The sequence below is a fragment of the Penaeus vannamei genome, chromosome 21, assembly GCF_042767895.1.
Source record: "Penaeus vannamei isolate JL-2024 chromosome 21, ASM4276789v1, whole genome shotgun sequence".
In the NCBI taxonomy this organism is placed as follows: Eukaryota; Metazoa; Arthropoda; class Malacostraca; order Decapoda; family Penaeidae; genus Penaeus; species Penaeus vannamei.
Genome location: NC_091569.1, coordinates 678,778 through 693,777, shown reverse-complemented (window position 1 = coordinate 693,777; position 15,000 = coordinate 678,778). Strand labels below are relative to the sequence as shown.

Sequence of the window (15,000 nt, the reverse complement as noted above, 5' to 3'; positions counted from 1 at the left end):
TGGGGTCTTTTCTCGGGATTTTCTATTAAAAAAAAAAAAAAAAAAAAAAAATGCGGCGTGGGCAAAAACAAAGATATTATTTTGGAACAAATAGAATAAATTTCAAGGTCGTGTCCAGGGACAGTAATTCATAAAGAAAATTGCACTTCTATGTATTCTAAAATTTTCCCCGACATTAACAGTTACTGTTATAATCATTACAATTATTACTATCATAATATTCATTACTATTATGACTATTACTATATCATAGGATACGTATAGTTTTTTTTGGAGAATCATGAAAAATCATGGAACTTAAAATTTAAATTTTCAGATCTGGAATATCATGGAATTTTATTTTCAACTTTGGAAAATCATGGAAATATAGTATTTGTCTTTGAAAAAATAAAGCTTGACAGAATCTTTTTTTTTCAATTTATATTCTGAGAAAGTCTTCAGAAAGAAATTAAATATCCTACGCAAGATTGAGGTAACGGAAAGAGAAGTTGAAAAATTACTAAGCCTAAATTGATACATACTAATCCATTATAGGCAACTAGTCGCTGAAGTGTCAATAAAGCACACAATAAATCATTACTCAAGTCTTTTATATTGACGCCAGTTATGAATTACGTTCATTGTACACGCTGCAATGGGATATATGTATAGTGAATATGCACCAAACACTCAAGGAAGTCTATGAAAAGAGCCGCAAACCCTCTTAGAAAAGTCGCGGAATTCTGATACCCCCCCCCCAAAAAAAAAAAAAAAGTACGAACCATCATTATTCATCATTATTACTCTTTATCAATATCATTCTTACCAGTTTTAAAGAAAAAAAAACTATTAATCCCACTTTCTCTCTGCACAATGTGATACGGTGCAGCAACCGAGGAATTTCACACGCACATCTCCCGAAAAGCGAAACTACAGCACTCAGGTCCTCTGCCCAACATCCTGACGTCGCAGTAGAAGGCTGCTGTAGTGCCGCCCCGCCGAACAAAGGAAGGGCCGGGAAAGGTGTTCGCCAGATCAATGGGCGCCAAACACGCTGATGCCAGGTTTAACCGTGGGCGTGGGGCATGGACATGGCGAGTGTAAGGCCACAATAACAATGGCTGGCGTGTGTGGGTAAGAAAAATAGGAATTGTGTGATGTGAAATTGAGCAATGTGTTGCGAGGACGGTGTGATATTGAGTAATGTGTTGCGGGGACGGTGTGAAATTGAGTAATGTGTTGCGGGGACGGTCTGCTTGAAGGCGTCGGTTCGGAAAGTTTAAGATACTGCGTTTCAGGTTTTGATGATGCTGTTTTATTCATATACATCATAATGTAAGCTGATTGATGTGTGAATTACGAGTGATATATTAATAGATGTTGCCTTATTCTAAGTGAGTCAAGAGACAAAGGAAGTTGATTTTCTAAATCTGATAATGATAATTTGGTGATAAAGTTCAGAAGTATTTCCATCGGGAGTAGAATATAAAGAAAATCGTTAAAATCTCGGCCACATTCACGGAAGTCACAAGAAGACAAAATTCAAAAAAAGGCGGGAGATCACGTGACCGCAAGCCCCGGTTCCCGTTTTCTTCGAAGGTCTACTTCTCGGCCGCCTGGAACTGCAGGAGGATCACGAGGTACGTCGCGATGAAGCCACCGATCTGCGGAAGAGAAGGAAGCCTCATGCTCTCACTGGGCCTTCGCCACTCGCTTCAGGGGAATGTTCACCAAGGGAAATATATATTGATAATATTGATATCAAGTAGAGAGAGAGAGAGAGAGAGAAAGAGAAAGAGAAAGAGTGAGAGTGAGAGTGAGAGTAAGAGTGAGAGAAAGAGTGAGAGTGAGAGAAAGAGAAAGAGAAAGAGAGTGAGAGAAAGAGAGAGAGAGAGAAAGAGTGAGAGAGAGAGAGAGTGAGTGAGAGAAAATAGGAATAAAGAGGCGACTCACACTGACTAGGCGGCCTCTGGAGAGACTGAAGAGTCCCCCGACGCTGAACTCGGGGAAGCAGTCCAGCTGGTCCAGAAGCCGGGTCATCTGTGCGCGCGGGAAGGTCAAAGGTCAGTATAAATCCGCCCTCACACGCCCCTCCCATGGGCTTCAAATTCCCTGCTATTCCAATACACTTGTCTTTGTGTTCTCTCTAGTGCAATATCAACAGCAAATGCTATTAGATAAAACACAGCCTCAGTGGGAATAAAAACAAAACAAAAATCCATTTCGGTTTTCATTTTGCCTGATGAGGAACCCGTGGCAGGTTCGAAACGTTATGACTTGTATCCTGTCCCAGTGGAGCTGTGTTTTATCTTGCCTTTTGTGCACGCTGCAGTGCTTAATATTTCGCTCATACTGTAATTTGTAAATCACGTTATTTTCGCCTTTATTTTCGTTCATTCGGAAGAAGAGAAACAAGTCACCTGGTTCTCGAGTGCGACGTCCGCCACCGCCAGCCCCCTCTTGCGCACCGCGAACCGAAGCTCGTCGACCTGCGGGACAGCGAACCGGGTTAATGGCACCGGGGGCAGGGACTTTCTCTCGGGGCTTTTATTCGCGATTTTCCTCTGCCTCCCTCTCTCTCCTTCTCACCCTCTCTCTCCCTCCCCCTCTCTCTCTCTCACTGACCTTATTCATCAGCAGGTCAGCGCTGCAGCACAGGACACAGAGGTTGACGATGTTGTATGTAACGTAGACCAAGAATATGGCTGTGCCCTGCGACTCCGGCTGTGTTATCTTGCGGTACACGTCCGTTATCAGCCAGGTAGCGGAGAGGGCCATGAGAGCCAGCACCGGGAGGCTGAAGTGCTGGCACATCAGCAGCTGACATTCATGCACTTGGACGACGCGTCTGCTGGCGGCCTGCACCCGGCCTGCGTCCACCGCCTTATCACTCCCGACGAGGATCTTCGTCGTCTTGGCGCGGTCTGCAGGGGCGTTGGCAGGCCGAGCGGCCGGCGACGGCGGAGACTCAAGCGCCAGCGCCACGTCGCTCAGCGATCTTTCCAGGAAGCAGCAGACGAGGTTGATCGACAAGTAATTCACGGGGAGGAAGATGGTGTACACAAAGACGTCGCAACATACGTTCAGGAGGACGTGGAACTGCGTCTTTCGGGTCGTCACAAACCACTTCACATAAGTGACGACGACGATCATGGAGTAGGTCGAGTGGGTGAGGATGCTGAGCATTAGGCCTTTGCTCCGGCGCGCCGTCCAGTCGCCGATGCTGCCCTCGGGGAAGCAGGCGTCCATATGAGACACGAGGCGGCGGAGACGACGTCCGCCGAGCAGGATGTGGACATACAGCACCACTGACGCCCCCGCGACCACCGCCGAGATGATGTTGGACATGATGCCTTGGGTGTCGTCCGCGAAGGACAGGACCGAGCTGCTCGCGTACACGTAGGTCTTGAAGCCCACGACGACCACGAGCTGCAGGCCGGCCATGAAGTAGGACCACAGACGGAGTCCCCTGCAGGACCTCAGATTCGGGCACAAGGCTTCCTGGCCACCCTCGTCCCAGGAGTAAGGGAAACCTCCCAGGAGCCTCACGGCGGAGAGCCAGAGGCGCAGCGAGCGGACGAGTGCGGGTGCCCTCGAGGCCATCGCGACTCGCGACCAGAGGCACGGCTGTGCCTAGACCACTCGCTCGCAGGCTCTCGGAAGGACGGATTCCTCGGAAGGACGCAACGAGGGACCGATTCCTTCCGTGGCAAGAGCGCCGTCCCGGTCGACGCCGAGTTCCCGCAGAACTGCCCCGACGCGCCGTAAGCCTTCCTTCCGGAGGGACGCTGATCAATCGACGGGCGTCGCCGTCGTGATTAATGAAGTGCTCGTTGCCGCGCTTAGCGGTTCGGTCACGGCTTGTCAAACACGAGGCGGAATCGATGGAGCCACAGAAAGACCCAGCAGAAAAATAAGAAAACGGCGCGGGAACAACAGCCTCACAGGGGCCGGCTTGGCGGCACGGGAAGCAGAGAGCAGGAACAATAAAGGAAAGAAAAGGCAATATAAGCTCTAATCCAGTTTCTTAACCTGTGTTTAATCGAACCCCAAGGGTTCGGTGAGTCAGTTTCAAAGGTTCGACGGAGGCCGCTTCGTTCACGCCAATCGCATGATTCGTGACGTTAAATTGATGTTTTGTTGGTTTTGTTCTTTGGACTCAGTGATGCACTATCCATTACATATACTAATGAAAATGATTTTTTGGAGAAATATTTTAGTTTCACAATTACGAAGGGTTCGGTGAATCCACGGATGGAACGCGGGCTTTGTACCTCCAAGCCCAAGGACCACTTGACCTTACCTTGAAGTTATCAATGACGTGACAGGGAGATGTTCCCATTATATCTATCTGTCTGTCTAACTATCTATCTATCTATCATTCTATCTATCTATCTATCTAGGTATATGGGGCTGTGCTGTGTGATGCAGCGGTACCGTTCTCGTCTAGTAATCTAGCTGCTAGTGGATAGTAACCCCAGCCACTGATTGCACACGGGTAATTTAGATTCAAAATAGAAAGACAACCTGTCACAGCAAACAAAGTCCGTTGTAACAAATGGAATTAAGCTAAATTCAATATACATATATATATATATATATATATATATATATATATATATATATATATATATATAATATATAATATATACATATATATAATATATAATATATAATATATATATATATATATGTGTGTGTGTGTGTGTGTGTGTGTGTGTGTGTGTGTGTGTGTATCTGTGTGTGTGTGTGTGTGTGTGGTAGAAAACCCACAATGCACAAACTAGATTTATTGAGGAAAGTGAGACAACAGTTTCGGAATCGTCCTCGATTCCGAAGATGGAGGACGATTCCGAAACTGTTGTCATTTTCTTCAATAAATCTAGTTTGTGCATTGTGGGCTTTTCTACCATATGTGTGTGTGTGTGTGTGTGTGTGTGTGTGTGTGTGTGTGTGTGTGTGTGTGTGTGTGTAGTCTCAAGACTAAAATCTATAAACACTTCCAGGTCCTTCACTTTGCACCTCAATCAATAGCAGTCTGTAACATTTGCGATTTATCAGTGACATAAAACACACGATGTTTTTTTTCTTTATTTTTTTATTTACTTATTTATTTATTTATTTATTATTATTTTTTTTATAGGAATCAACCCCTGGCCGATCCAACGCTGGGAGACTGGGTGGCCTCAGTTTTGCTTCTTAGTGTTCAGTTATTTGCCTTTTCATTTATTTGTTTATATCAAATTTGCCGTTGCTGCTTCGCTGCATTTCCTAGCTATTTACGTCGCTTAAAATCCCCCAAATGTGTGTGTGTGTGTGTATTTGTGTGTGTGTGTATGTGTATGTGTGTGTATGTGTGTGTATGTTTGTGTGTGTGTGTATTTGTGTGTGTGTATAAATATGTATATTTGATATGTATGCATGCATAAACAAATCCATATATATATATATATATATATATATATATATATATATATATATATATATATATATATATATATATAAGGAAAGGAGCAGGAGCTGTAGGAGAAGGAAGAAGAGAAGGGGGGAAAAGGAAGACGAAGGAAGAGGAAGAAGACGAAGGAGGAGGGGACGAGGAAGGAGAAGGAAGAGGAGGAGGAAAGAGAAGGACGAGAAAGGGATGGAGCAGGAAGACAATGGAAGAGAAATGGGAGGAGGAGGAGGAGGAAGAAGAAGGAAGAGGAAGAAGAAAAGAGAGGGGGAGGGAGAGGAGGAGAGATCATACTGTGAGGATTTTAGAAGTGCGAGCTCAGCGTCGGCCAGCCATCACCGAAGCGGCACCGAGTGAGCAATCCACTGTATAATTCATTGATTAAGATGTAGTTTATTGACACAATAACCACCAAAGAAAACGGACGCCTGTTTACAAAGAAATTACATCGTGTCTCGGGAATAGAGGAATTATAATGTAAATAATAGTTATAGATAATTCATCATCAGATAGCCAGTAGTATTTCCACTTACACCACTTTTCCACTTGGCTTCCTTTTTTGCTGGTTATAATATTCCGAAACAGTTTTCTTTATAAACGAAATAAATCTGACGATTTCTTCCGCGAATTTACATTACGCTGATTCAAAGGCAGAACTCTCAAACATGTGGATTACTGTAAGAGATCGGTTTCCTTGAACACTATAACCCTCTGGTAGCCCCAATAACCCCCTGCTACCACAATAACTCTCTGCTAGCCACTGTAACGCTCTGATAGCCACTGTAATTATCTACTAGCCACTATGATTATTTACTAACCACTATAACTCTCTGCTAATTAAAATAACTTTTAGCTGGCTACTTTCATCACTTGCTTGCTACTTTTACTCTGTTCTAGCCACTACAACTCTCTGCTAGCTACTATAACTATGCTGCCCGCTATAACTCTACTAGCTTCTATGACTCCCTGCAAGCCACAATAACTCTGCTTGACTTTGACTCTTTGCTAGCTAATTTGAGATAGTCACAGTAACTCTTTACTAGCCACTTTAATTCTCTGCTAACTGCTATAACTCTTTGCCAGCCACGTTAATTATCTGCTTGTTACTTTAACTCTTTGCTGGCCACTGTAACTCTCTGCTAGCTACTATAGCCAAGTTTACCCAATCTTGCTTGGCCACAGCCTTCATAATGTGATAGTCTGCCAGTTGTTACCATTTTTTATCTTGAATTAAAGGCATAGAAAATGGGATAAAGGAGAAACTAAAGCCTGAAGTGTAAGTTAGCAAACAATATTGTAAATATGATGGTCTCTTTCTAAAATAAAGATGAGAATAAGAATAAGAGCAAGAAAAATAAGAAAAAAAAACGATTTATTTTAGTGGGCGATAATCAGGATTCCAATGAGATAAAAGTGAATGAAATGGTTGCCTTGGCGTAAACTGAGACACTTCACCAATGGCAAAAGGAACGCAAATCGAAAATAAAGAAGATACGACCATTTTTCTCAAAGTATCGCACCATATTTACATCACGAGCTAAAACATGCTATGATCGCATTACTCATGTATTACTACACGCTTGTAAAAACTGTTTTGTCATTTCCAATGCCTGTTTTTTTCGAATTCATGAATCCCATGCATTCTATTATTTTCATTAAACTTCTTCCAAGTATTTTAATAGTTATTTATGCTATTCTATACAGAAACCTTCTGCGCATGCGCGTTTTCATCCCCGTGTGATTTGACAGCGCCGGGAGACTCCATTCGTCGATTCCGCGTTATTTCCAAAACAATATAGTAACTACAAAGAAGAAATATACATTAGTAACTATCATTTCAGAGAGCAGTAGGAAGCGAAGAAAAGTTTGGCATTTCGCTATATAAAGGTGTGTAGGTTAATCTTTAAGGTATGGACTCACTAAGCCCTAATTTGCCGTACACACCGAGGTGAAGAGAATGCTTCCCGGAGGTAAACCCTCCCCTTGGGCAGTGTCCGAAGGCGAACACCCAGTCACGGCACCTTAAAGTATTGAATAAAGTTTGTGACGTGGAGTTTGCGTGGTTTATTGGTCAGGGGGTATTGAACGATTACCACTGGGGGTTTGGATGGTGTGAATTCCTTTAAAGTTTACCGAAAGTTGGGTCGGATTCCCGTAGAGTCCCCCCCCCCCCGTAAGTTGGCGCGTCGGTCCGTTAAGAAAGTTTATTTACCACCCCGACGATCTGCTCAGGTGTGGAAATCGTGATTACAGAGTTACATATATTCACATATATTCGACAGAGTATAGTATTCTGTGATTACTGTAGTTATACGTGGTAAGATGAAAATATGTCATGCACTATGCAAAAGAATATTACCTAAGTTGACCTTTGTGTTTACATAACACTTTTCCATGATTACGATAATTTTACATGGTAAATTTAGGAAATAGCATAAGTATATCCTCCAATGTATCAGATGCAATAAAATAAACACATAGTTTTTTATACCTCATGTTAGGTGGTCTGAAAGGCTGTATTACATGAGAGATATAATGTTCAAGTGTTCGCTTATGTTCCTCGTTACACAGTCTACATCTAGATTCACTTCTTGCACCTTGCAGTTGCCAGTACATTCTATAACCTAAACGTATTCTGGCAATAACTACGTCACATTGCCTGTTTTTACTTCGGTGCCACCCATAGGAGGGCCTACTATCTTTACACTGGTCGTAGTGCCTTATGCTACACCTTACAGGCCTTTATGAGCTCGTCTGATCCATCAGTTTGGTCCGTCGTTTCAAAGAGGGCGGGTTCGACCGTAGAATTTTGTCTATCGATTTTTAGCTCTTTTTTTTTTTTTACTGTTTTTATGCATTTTTTTTTCTATCCTTCTTATGTTTGCCTGTTTTATCCCGTTATTTCTCTGATATACTTAATGACCCCCCCCCCTCCTATCAATAAGGCTGTGATTGGGATGGAAATGATCATCAGATTCGTTATCTTCTCATCACACGAGAATAAATCTGATGATATAGATATTGTCCGCGAAGGCCAGATTTTCATAATCGAAAAAAACGTGTGTAAGCTAGTATACAATAGCTATGTATAATGATAATATATTTCTTCTAATGTCAAAATAAGGTAAGAGAATTAAATCTGACTTATTTCATAGTCTTATAAAGGAAAGATCCGATGCTCCAAATTCTGTAATCTGCGAAATCAGAAACCAACAGTGACGTCACGGATCATCGAGTACTTCATAATTACGTCACGGCGTACTGAAAACGTCACAACTACGTCACTACTTTCCGAATCTGAAACAAAACCTAAATTCCCAGTAATTTCACTTTTTTTTTCATCCAGCAGACTCGACTTCCATATATTCTTAATCCGAATTCTTAACCATTCTATAAGGTGGTCTAAAATAACTGAATGATTGTACAGCCACACGACTCTCTGCAGTGTTGTCACGTGACCGCAATCCCCAGCTCACTCTTCAAGCTGTATGTTATGATAATTCTTGGCTTGTTCCACATGGATATTTTTGTTTCTACTTATTTTCACACAAACATGCACACACACACACACACACTCACTGTGTGTGTGTGTATGTGTGTTCATATACATATATGTGTGTACAACTAACGTTATATATCTATATCTATATAATCAGCATTTATGTACACCAAAGGAGAAGCTGATCCCTGAGCGGATAATCAATTATTCCCTTCTCACTTTCTCGCTTTTTCTCCTCTGCGTGCTAGCTCGTCCTATCACTCCATTCCCAGCTCATTCCTTGGCGCATTCGGAATTGTCTCCTCCGACCAATTCCGTTGCTGTATCCACGAGCCAAAAATAAAAAAGAATAAATCATTTTTTTCTGTCAACAACGGCCTGGCGGTAAACATGGCGCGATGGTGAATAGTCTTCTCTAAACCCGTGTGAGGCGAGAGTCGGGGTCAGTCTGCTTACTCTATAGCAACAATCAACTGTCTGTAGATTGTACATTTACCTTAATTTACCTATCCATCATTACAACTTTGACGCCCGAGGTAAAAAGGAAATATTTAATGCAAAGGACTGATGCATGTCTGTGAGGGTCACTGTGAATCGATTTAAATAGACATTCGTAGACAGTTATCATAATTTACTCTAGTAGTTGTACCACTAGATTGTGATAATTTACTCTGTTGTAATACTAAATTTTGCTGTACTGATATGCCTTCAAAAAAAGAAAAGAGAAAAAAATGAAACGTAAATAAATATTTCATTGGCTTAGCGGTCTCTCGTTACCAATACGACTTTTAAATGTCGAATCAATATCGATCTTAACACACACACACACGCACACACATTATACGTACACACACACACACACACACACACACGCATACACACACAAACACACACACACACATACACACACACACACGCGCATACACACACACACACACACACACACACACACACATACACACACACACACACACACACACACACACACACATATATATATATATATATATATATATATATATATATATATATATACACATACAGACACACAGACACACACTCGTATACATATGTGTGTGTGAAATATATATAGATAAATATATATATATATATATATATATATATATATATATATATATATATATATATATATATACATATCCTTCTGCATATATGAATAACCTACCGTCTCCGGCCGGGATTCGAACCTGGATCTTCGCAGCCAAGTATTTACAAAACAGACGCTCTACCAACTTGGAGGCAAAATAGCTCTTAGTTGCACTCTCCTTTCTGTTGTTAGCGGAACTTAATTGGTAGAGCGTCTGTCTTGCAATTATGCCTCTATGTATACGCCTTAACTTTCTTTTTTACATTCTACTTCCTTACTTTCGCATCATCACCATTAATGCAAATATAACTGATCTTGCATAAGTGATTTGCAAACAACAACAGCCCAACCTTTGCCGGCTTCACCCAGAGAGAGAGAGAGGGGGGAGGGGGGAAGAGGGAGAGAGAGAGAGATAAAGAGAGAGAGAGAGAGGGGGGGGGGGAGAGGGAGAGAGAGAGAGATAAAGAGAGAGAGAGACGGGGGGGAGGGAGAAAGATACATAGATAGAGAAAGAGAGGGAGAGAGAAAGAGAGAGATAGAGAGAAAGAGAGAGAGAGGAAGAGAAATGGAGAGATAGAGAGAGAGAAAGAGATAGAGACACACAGAGAGAGAAAGAGATAGAGAGAGACACAGAGAGAGAGAAAGAAAGAGAGAGGATGGGGGTTGTATTACCCTCTCGTTTTTTTTCTATCTACAAATCATTGATATACATCTCTCTCTCTCTCTTCTTATCTCCCCCCTCTCTCTCATTACAACGTAAGGCAACGCACAGCTGCTTACGCATTTTGTTATGAACCTCACAAGAAAATTAGTACGATGTTGCATTAACGTTGAATATTACTGTATGAATTTTAAGATATGTTTCATAATAAGCATTGACTTGTCTTTTTATTCCTTAATTAGTATCGTATACGGTAAAATGCACGTGGGTGGAGCCTAACGCGTCGGGGGCGGAGCCTATCATAGACTCGACTTCGCGTGCGAGCGGTTGCCTCAGAGCTCGGGGTCTCCTCTCGGTCGCAGCCCAAAGCCGCTCCGGTCCTCGACCAGTCGTCGGCATGTCTTCGAGAGTTCCTTTGTTCGTGCGTCTGCTCCGCCTTTGGGCAAGCACCCTGCGTCTGCTGGGGGGCTTCCCCTACTCGTGGGACGGACGCCAGGCGGGGGCCATCCTGCCTGCTCTGCGCCCACGAGGAGGCCGCCGGTTCTGGCCTGTCCTCCTGACTCTGCTCTACGCAGCCGCCATCGTTGTGCCGACTGTCTGCCTTTTCATCGGATTCCAGGAGTTCAATTACGATGGCTCCACTTCTGAAACGTTTGTTAAACTACAGCGTTCCGCAGAAGTCACGATCTCTGCCTACCTGTGCGTCCACGTGCTGGTGGGAAGACATGACAGCGCTTCGCTCGTGGCTCACTTCGACCTCCACTTCCCCGAGTACACCAAGCGCGACTGGATGTTGGTGCGTGATAAGAAGGCGGCCGTCTTGGTCTTCTCTCACTTTTTCTTTCTGTTGACGGTGATGGGATCAGTGATCTTAGGCACGCTCGGCGCCACCGGCACGCTCTCTCTGATCGTCTGGGTGATCTGGTCCCTATATTTCCTGTATAATATAACTCTGGCCTTCGTGCAAGAGATATCGTCTTACACATTCAGCTGTCTTCTGAACAAGGTGTTGGCCGATACGCTGAGAAGCATCAAGAGCCAAGAGGACGGGTCTGGAAATGTCACAAAAGCAGAAACTGGAGACTACAAAACCCACGCCATTACGTCTGTGAAGCCCGCGGCGGCCCCAAGAGAAGCAGGTTCCTCGCACGTGAAAGAACACGGGGCGGAAGCGGCCCTTGCGACAACACTCGGGCTGCACAATTCGAGGCACGTCCAGGAAAAAGCATCTACCGATGGACAGGAACTGAACAGAGACGAAATAATGACATTGTACAAACGAGTGTACAGAGCTTACGAGTGCCAGCTGCTCATGAACAAGTACTTCGGGCCGCCAGCCCTGGGCCACATGTCCCTCGCTGTCCTTTGGCTCATCGGGGACGCCTATCATGTCGCGGTGGAAAGAATGGACTGGCTGCTGCTCCTTCACTGGGCAATACAAATCCTGCACAGCTCTACGAAGATTGCCGTTTTTTGCTGGCCGGCTGAAGCGATCAAGGATAAGGTTAGTGGAGAATGGACATTATGAAAGCGAATACCACTGGGCGTTTGCTATGCATGCTGCCGTACGAAAAAAAAAAAAAAATAATAAAACGGTGCTCTTTTGATACAACGATAGAAAAATAAACTATCAGCGTTTTTTTTTTATTCATCGAAAAGACAATGATACCCATATAAATAGCGTTTTTCGGCTTTAGCACGATATCCACAACAGGAAAATAATTACTTCTTTCCCTCCGCGATCGGACTAACTTCCCGGCGCAATGTCCCGACAGGTCCAGGAGCTGCACTTCGCCGTCTCTTGGAGGAGGGCGACCGCCTCCGACCCTTCCCTGCAGACTCAGGTGGGCGGGGAAAGGATTTCTTCTTCTTATTATTATTATTGTTATTCAACTACTACTACGTCTTCTTTTTTCTTTCCTTCTTTATTTTGAAGGATTGTGTTATACATCTGATATACGTCTATGTATGGATACGAACATACATACTGTGTGTATAGCTCTGTGTGTGTGAGAGGAAAAGAGAGGGAGGGAGAGAGAGAGAGAGAGAGAGAGAGAGAGAGAGAGAGAGAGAGAGAGAGAGAGAGAGAGAGAGAGAGAGAGAGAGAGAGAGAGAGAGAGAGAGAGAAAGAAAGAAAGAAAGAAAGAGAGAAAGAGAGAGAGAGAGAGAGAGAGAGAGAGAGAGAGGGAGAGAGAGAGAGAGAGAGAGAGAGAGAGAGAAAGAAAGAGAGACAGAGAGAGAGAAAGAGAGAGAAGTGACCCGAATCTCTTCCTCCCCAGTTGTCGTTCCTGCTGGAGCTGCTGGAGCGGTTCCCAGGCTTCGACGTGGTCGGCTTCTTCTCGGCGGCGAAGGCCAGGGTCATCGGGGTGAGGCCACGCACACGCCCGATATGTACACACATGCAGACATATCTATCTATCTATCTATATTATGTATATATATCCATATACATATGTACACCCAAAAGCGGTGACGCCCCGCCAGACCTGGCTTGGAGAGATCTTGCCCTTCTTGCCCTGAAAGGAGGCCCACGTTCAAACAACCTGGAAAGGGAAAGGGGGGGGGGGGTGGAACTCGCTAGGCAAAGCAAGGAGTGAGCGCTCTGCTTTGTTTCAGTCCCATCCTATCAAGGCTAACGTTGCCCCCCTCCTCCCCCTCTCTCTCTCTCTCTCTTACACACACACACATAATATTTGTGGGTATGAATAATGTATCGTCTCAAATAGCGCCTCTTCAAATACCAAACATTAATAAATGGCTTTGGCCGCAAAACTTCGAGCGTGATCGGCTGTAAAGGTTTCGTTATCGATTCCCTTGTTTTTCTTTTTTATTTTGTTTGGGTTCCTCCTGCGATTACGATCCACGACCTCCCATCGCCTTCACGAATCGCGGAGAACGGTTGGTAAGGGTCAGCTTGGGTGTGATGGGCCACTTGTCTCCGCCCCTCGCAGTAATAGACGGATTAAAAGTATTTATATTGATTATATCAATCATATGATATAAAATAAGTATTTTTATTGATTATATCAGTTTAAAGTTTGCGATATAAATCAATTTAAAACGCATCGTCAGTAAACCTAATTTATTATATTGTTTCCGAAAATATTGGTGAAAATATATAAAGTAAAATGAAATGCAGTGAATGTGTGCAGCGGTGCATTAATATAGTGATGGAGGAGTAGAAAGGGTGTAGGTGCTGCGAAACTCATACTATTAACATATCATTTGGTGTCAAATTATTAGGTGACAGTCTTTAGACCCGGGCAGATTGGGCATTTCCCAGCGAACTCTCCTTCCCGGCTCACGCTCGCTCACTCACCCCGCGAAGGGCCGAGTCGAGCTTCACTCTACCCAAGGCTAAGGGGATATTCCCTCAGCCTCGACTCGACCGATTCTTACGCCTTCCTTAGTCGTTTCAGCGACTGGCGTCCAACACCATGTCGGTGTTTCCCCTCCAAACTATTCAAGAAACCCATTACTTTCGATATCTCCTGTTCAGTCCGTCTTATAAATATTAATCTCTTTATTTTTGGTAATGAACTAATTGTAAACATTTGGAAAATGCCATGAGTATTATTCTATTTTCCAAATAACATATCAAAAGTTTACCATTATCCAAATAGCGGATAATCTCTCTCTCCTTATATATTTGTCATTATTGCACTTCTTTGCCAGATTTCCGTAATTTCCCTCCTCCTCGCATTCGAACCATCCTAACTGTCCTAACTGGTTGTTTGGACGTGGGCCTCCTTTCAGGGCAAGAAGGACATGATCTCTCTCTGTGCCAGGGCTTGCGAGGCGTCAACGCTTTTGTTGTTGGGTGTACATGCATATATATATATATATATATATATATATATATATATATATATATATATATATATATATGTGTGTGTGTGTGTGTGTGTGTGTGTGTGTGTGTGTATACATACACACACATACAGGTACGTATACACACACACACACACACACACACACACACATATATATATATATAAATAGACAGATAGATAGAGTAATAGATATAAATATATATACATATATGTATTTATCATATACATGTAAAAGTCCAAAAAAATATATTTTATTTCTGAGCATATACACATGCGTGTTCGAAGGCGCGTTCACTCAGTGGCGTTTCTGAACCGCCTTTTCTTTCCCTTCCAGATCATTTCGTCCATCTTCACCTACATCGTCATTCTGAGTCAGTTCAAGCTCTCAGAAAAACCCGAGTAGGCAGTTCGTGGTAAAGACGTACTGCATGTGCATTGTGTGTCCGTGTTTGTGTCTGTTTGTGTGTG

General features: G+C 43.3%; 1 protein-coding gene across 1 annotated transcript; it reads right to left on the bottom strand.

The window, feature by feature from the left end:
- Positions 1-1,580: 1,580 nt before the first annotated feature.
- On the bottom strand, positions 1,581-3,582 carry LOC138865470 (uncharacterized). The gene is made up of 4 exons (XM_070136001.1): positions 2,605-3,582; positions 2,400-2,468; positions 1,933-2,019; positions 1,581-1,643 (listed from the first exon to the last, which is right to left on the bottom strand). The coding sequence occupies exons 1-4, from the start codon at positions 3,580-3,582 to the stop codon at positions 1,581-1,583; spliced, it is 1,197 nt and encodes a 398-aa protein (XP_069992102.1).
- Between the last annotated feature and the right edge of the window lie 11,418 nt (positions 3,583-15,000).

Coding starts and splice junctions, on each gene's coding strand:
- LOC138865470 (XM_070136001.1), bottom strand. CDS start 3,582: ATGGCCTCGAGGGCACCCGCACTCGTCCGCTCGCTGCGCCTCTGGCTC. Junction 2,469..2,604: donor CTGACCTGCTGATGAATAAG/GTCAGTGAGAGA, acceptor GCTGTCCCGCAG/GTCGACGAGCTTCGGTTCGC. Junction 2,020..2,399: donor ACGTCGCACTCGAGAACCAG/GTGACTTGTTTC, acceptor CCGCGCGCACAG/ATGACCCGGCTTCTGGACCA.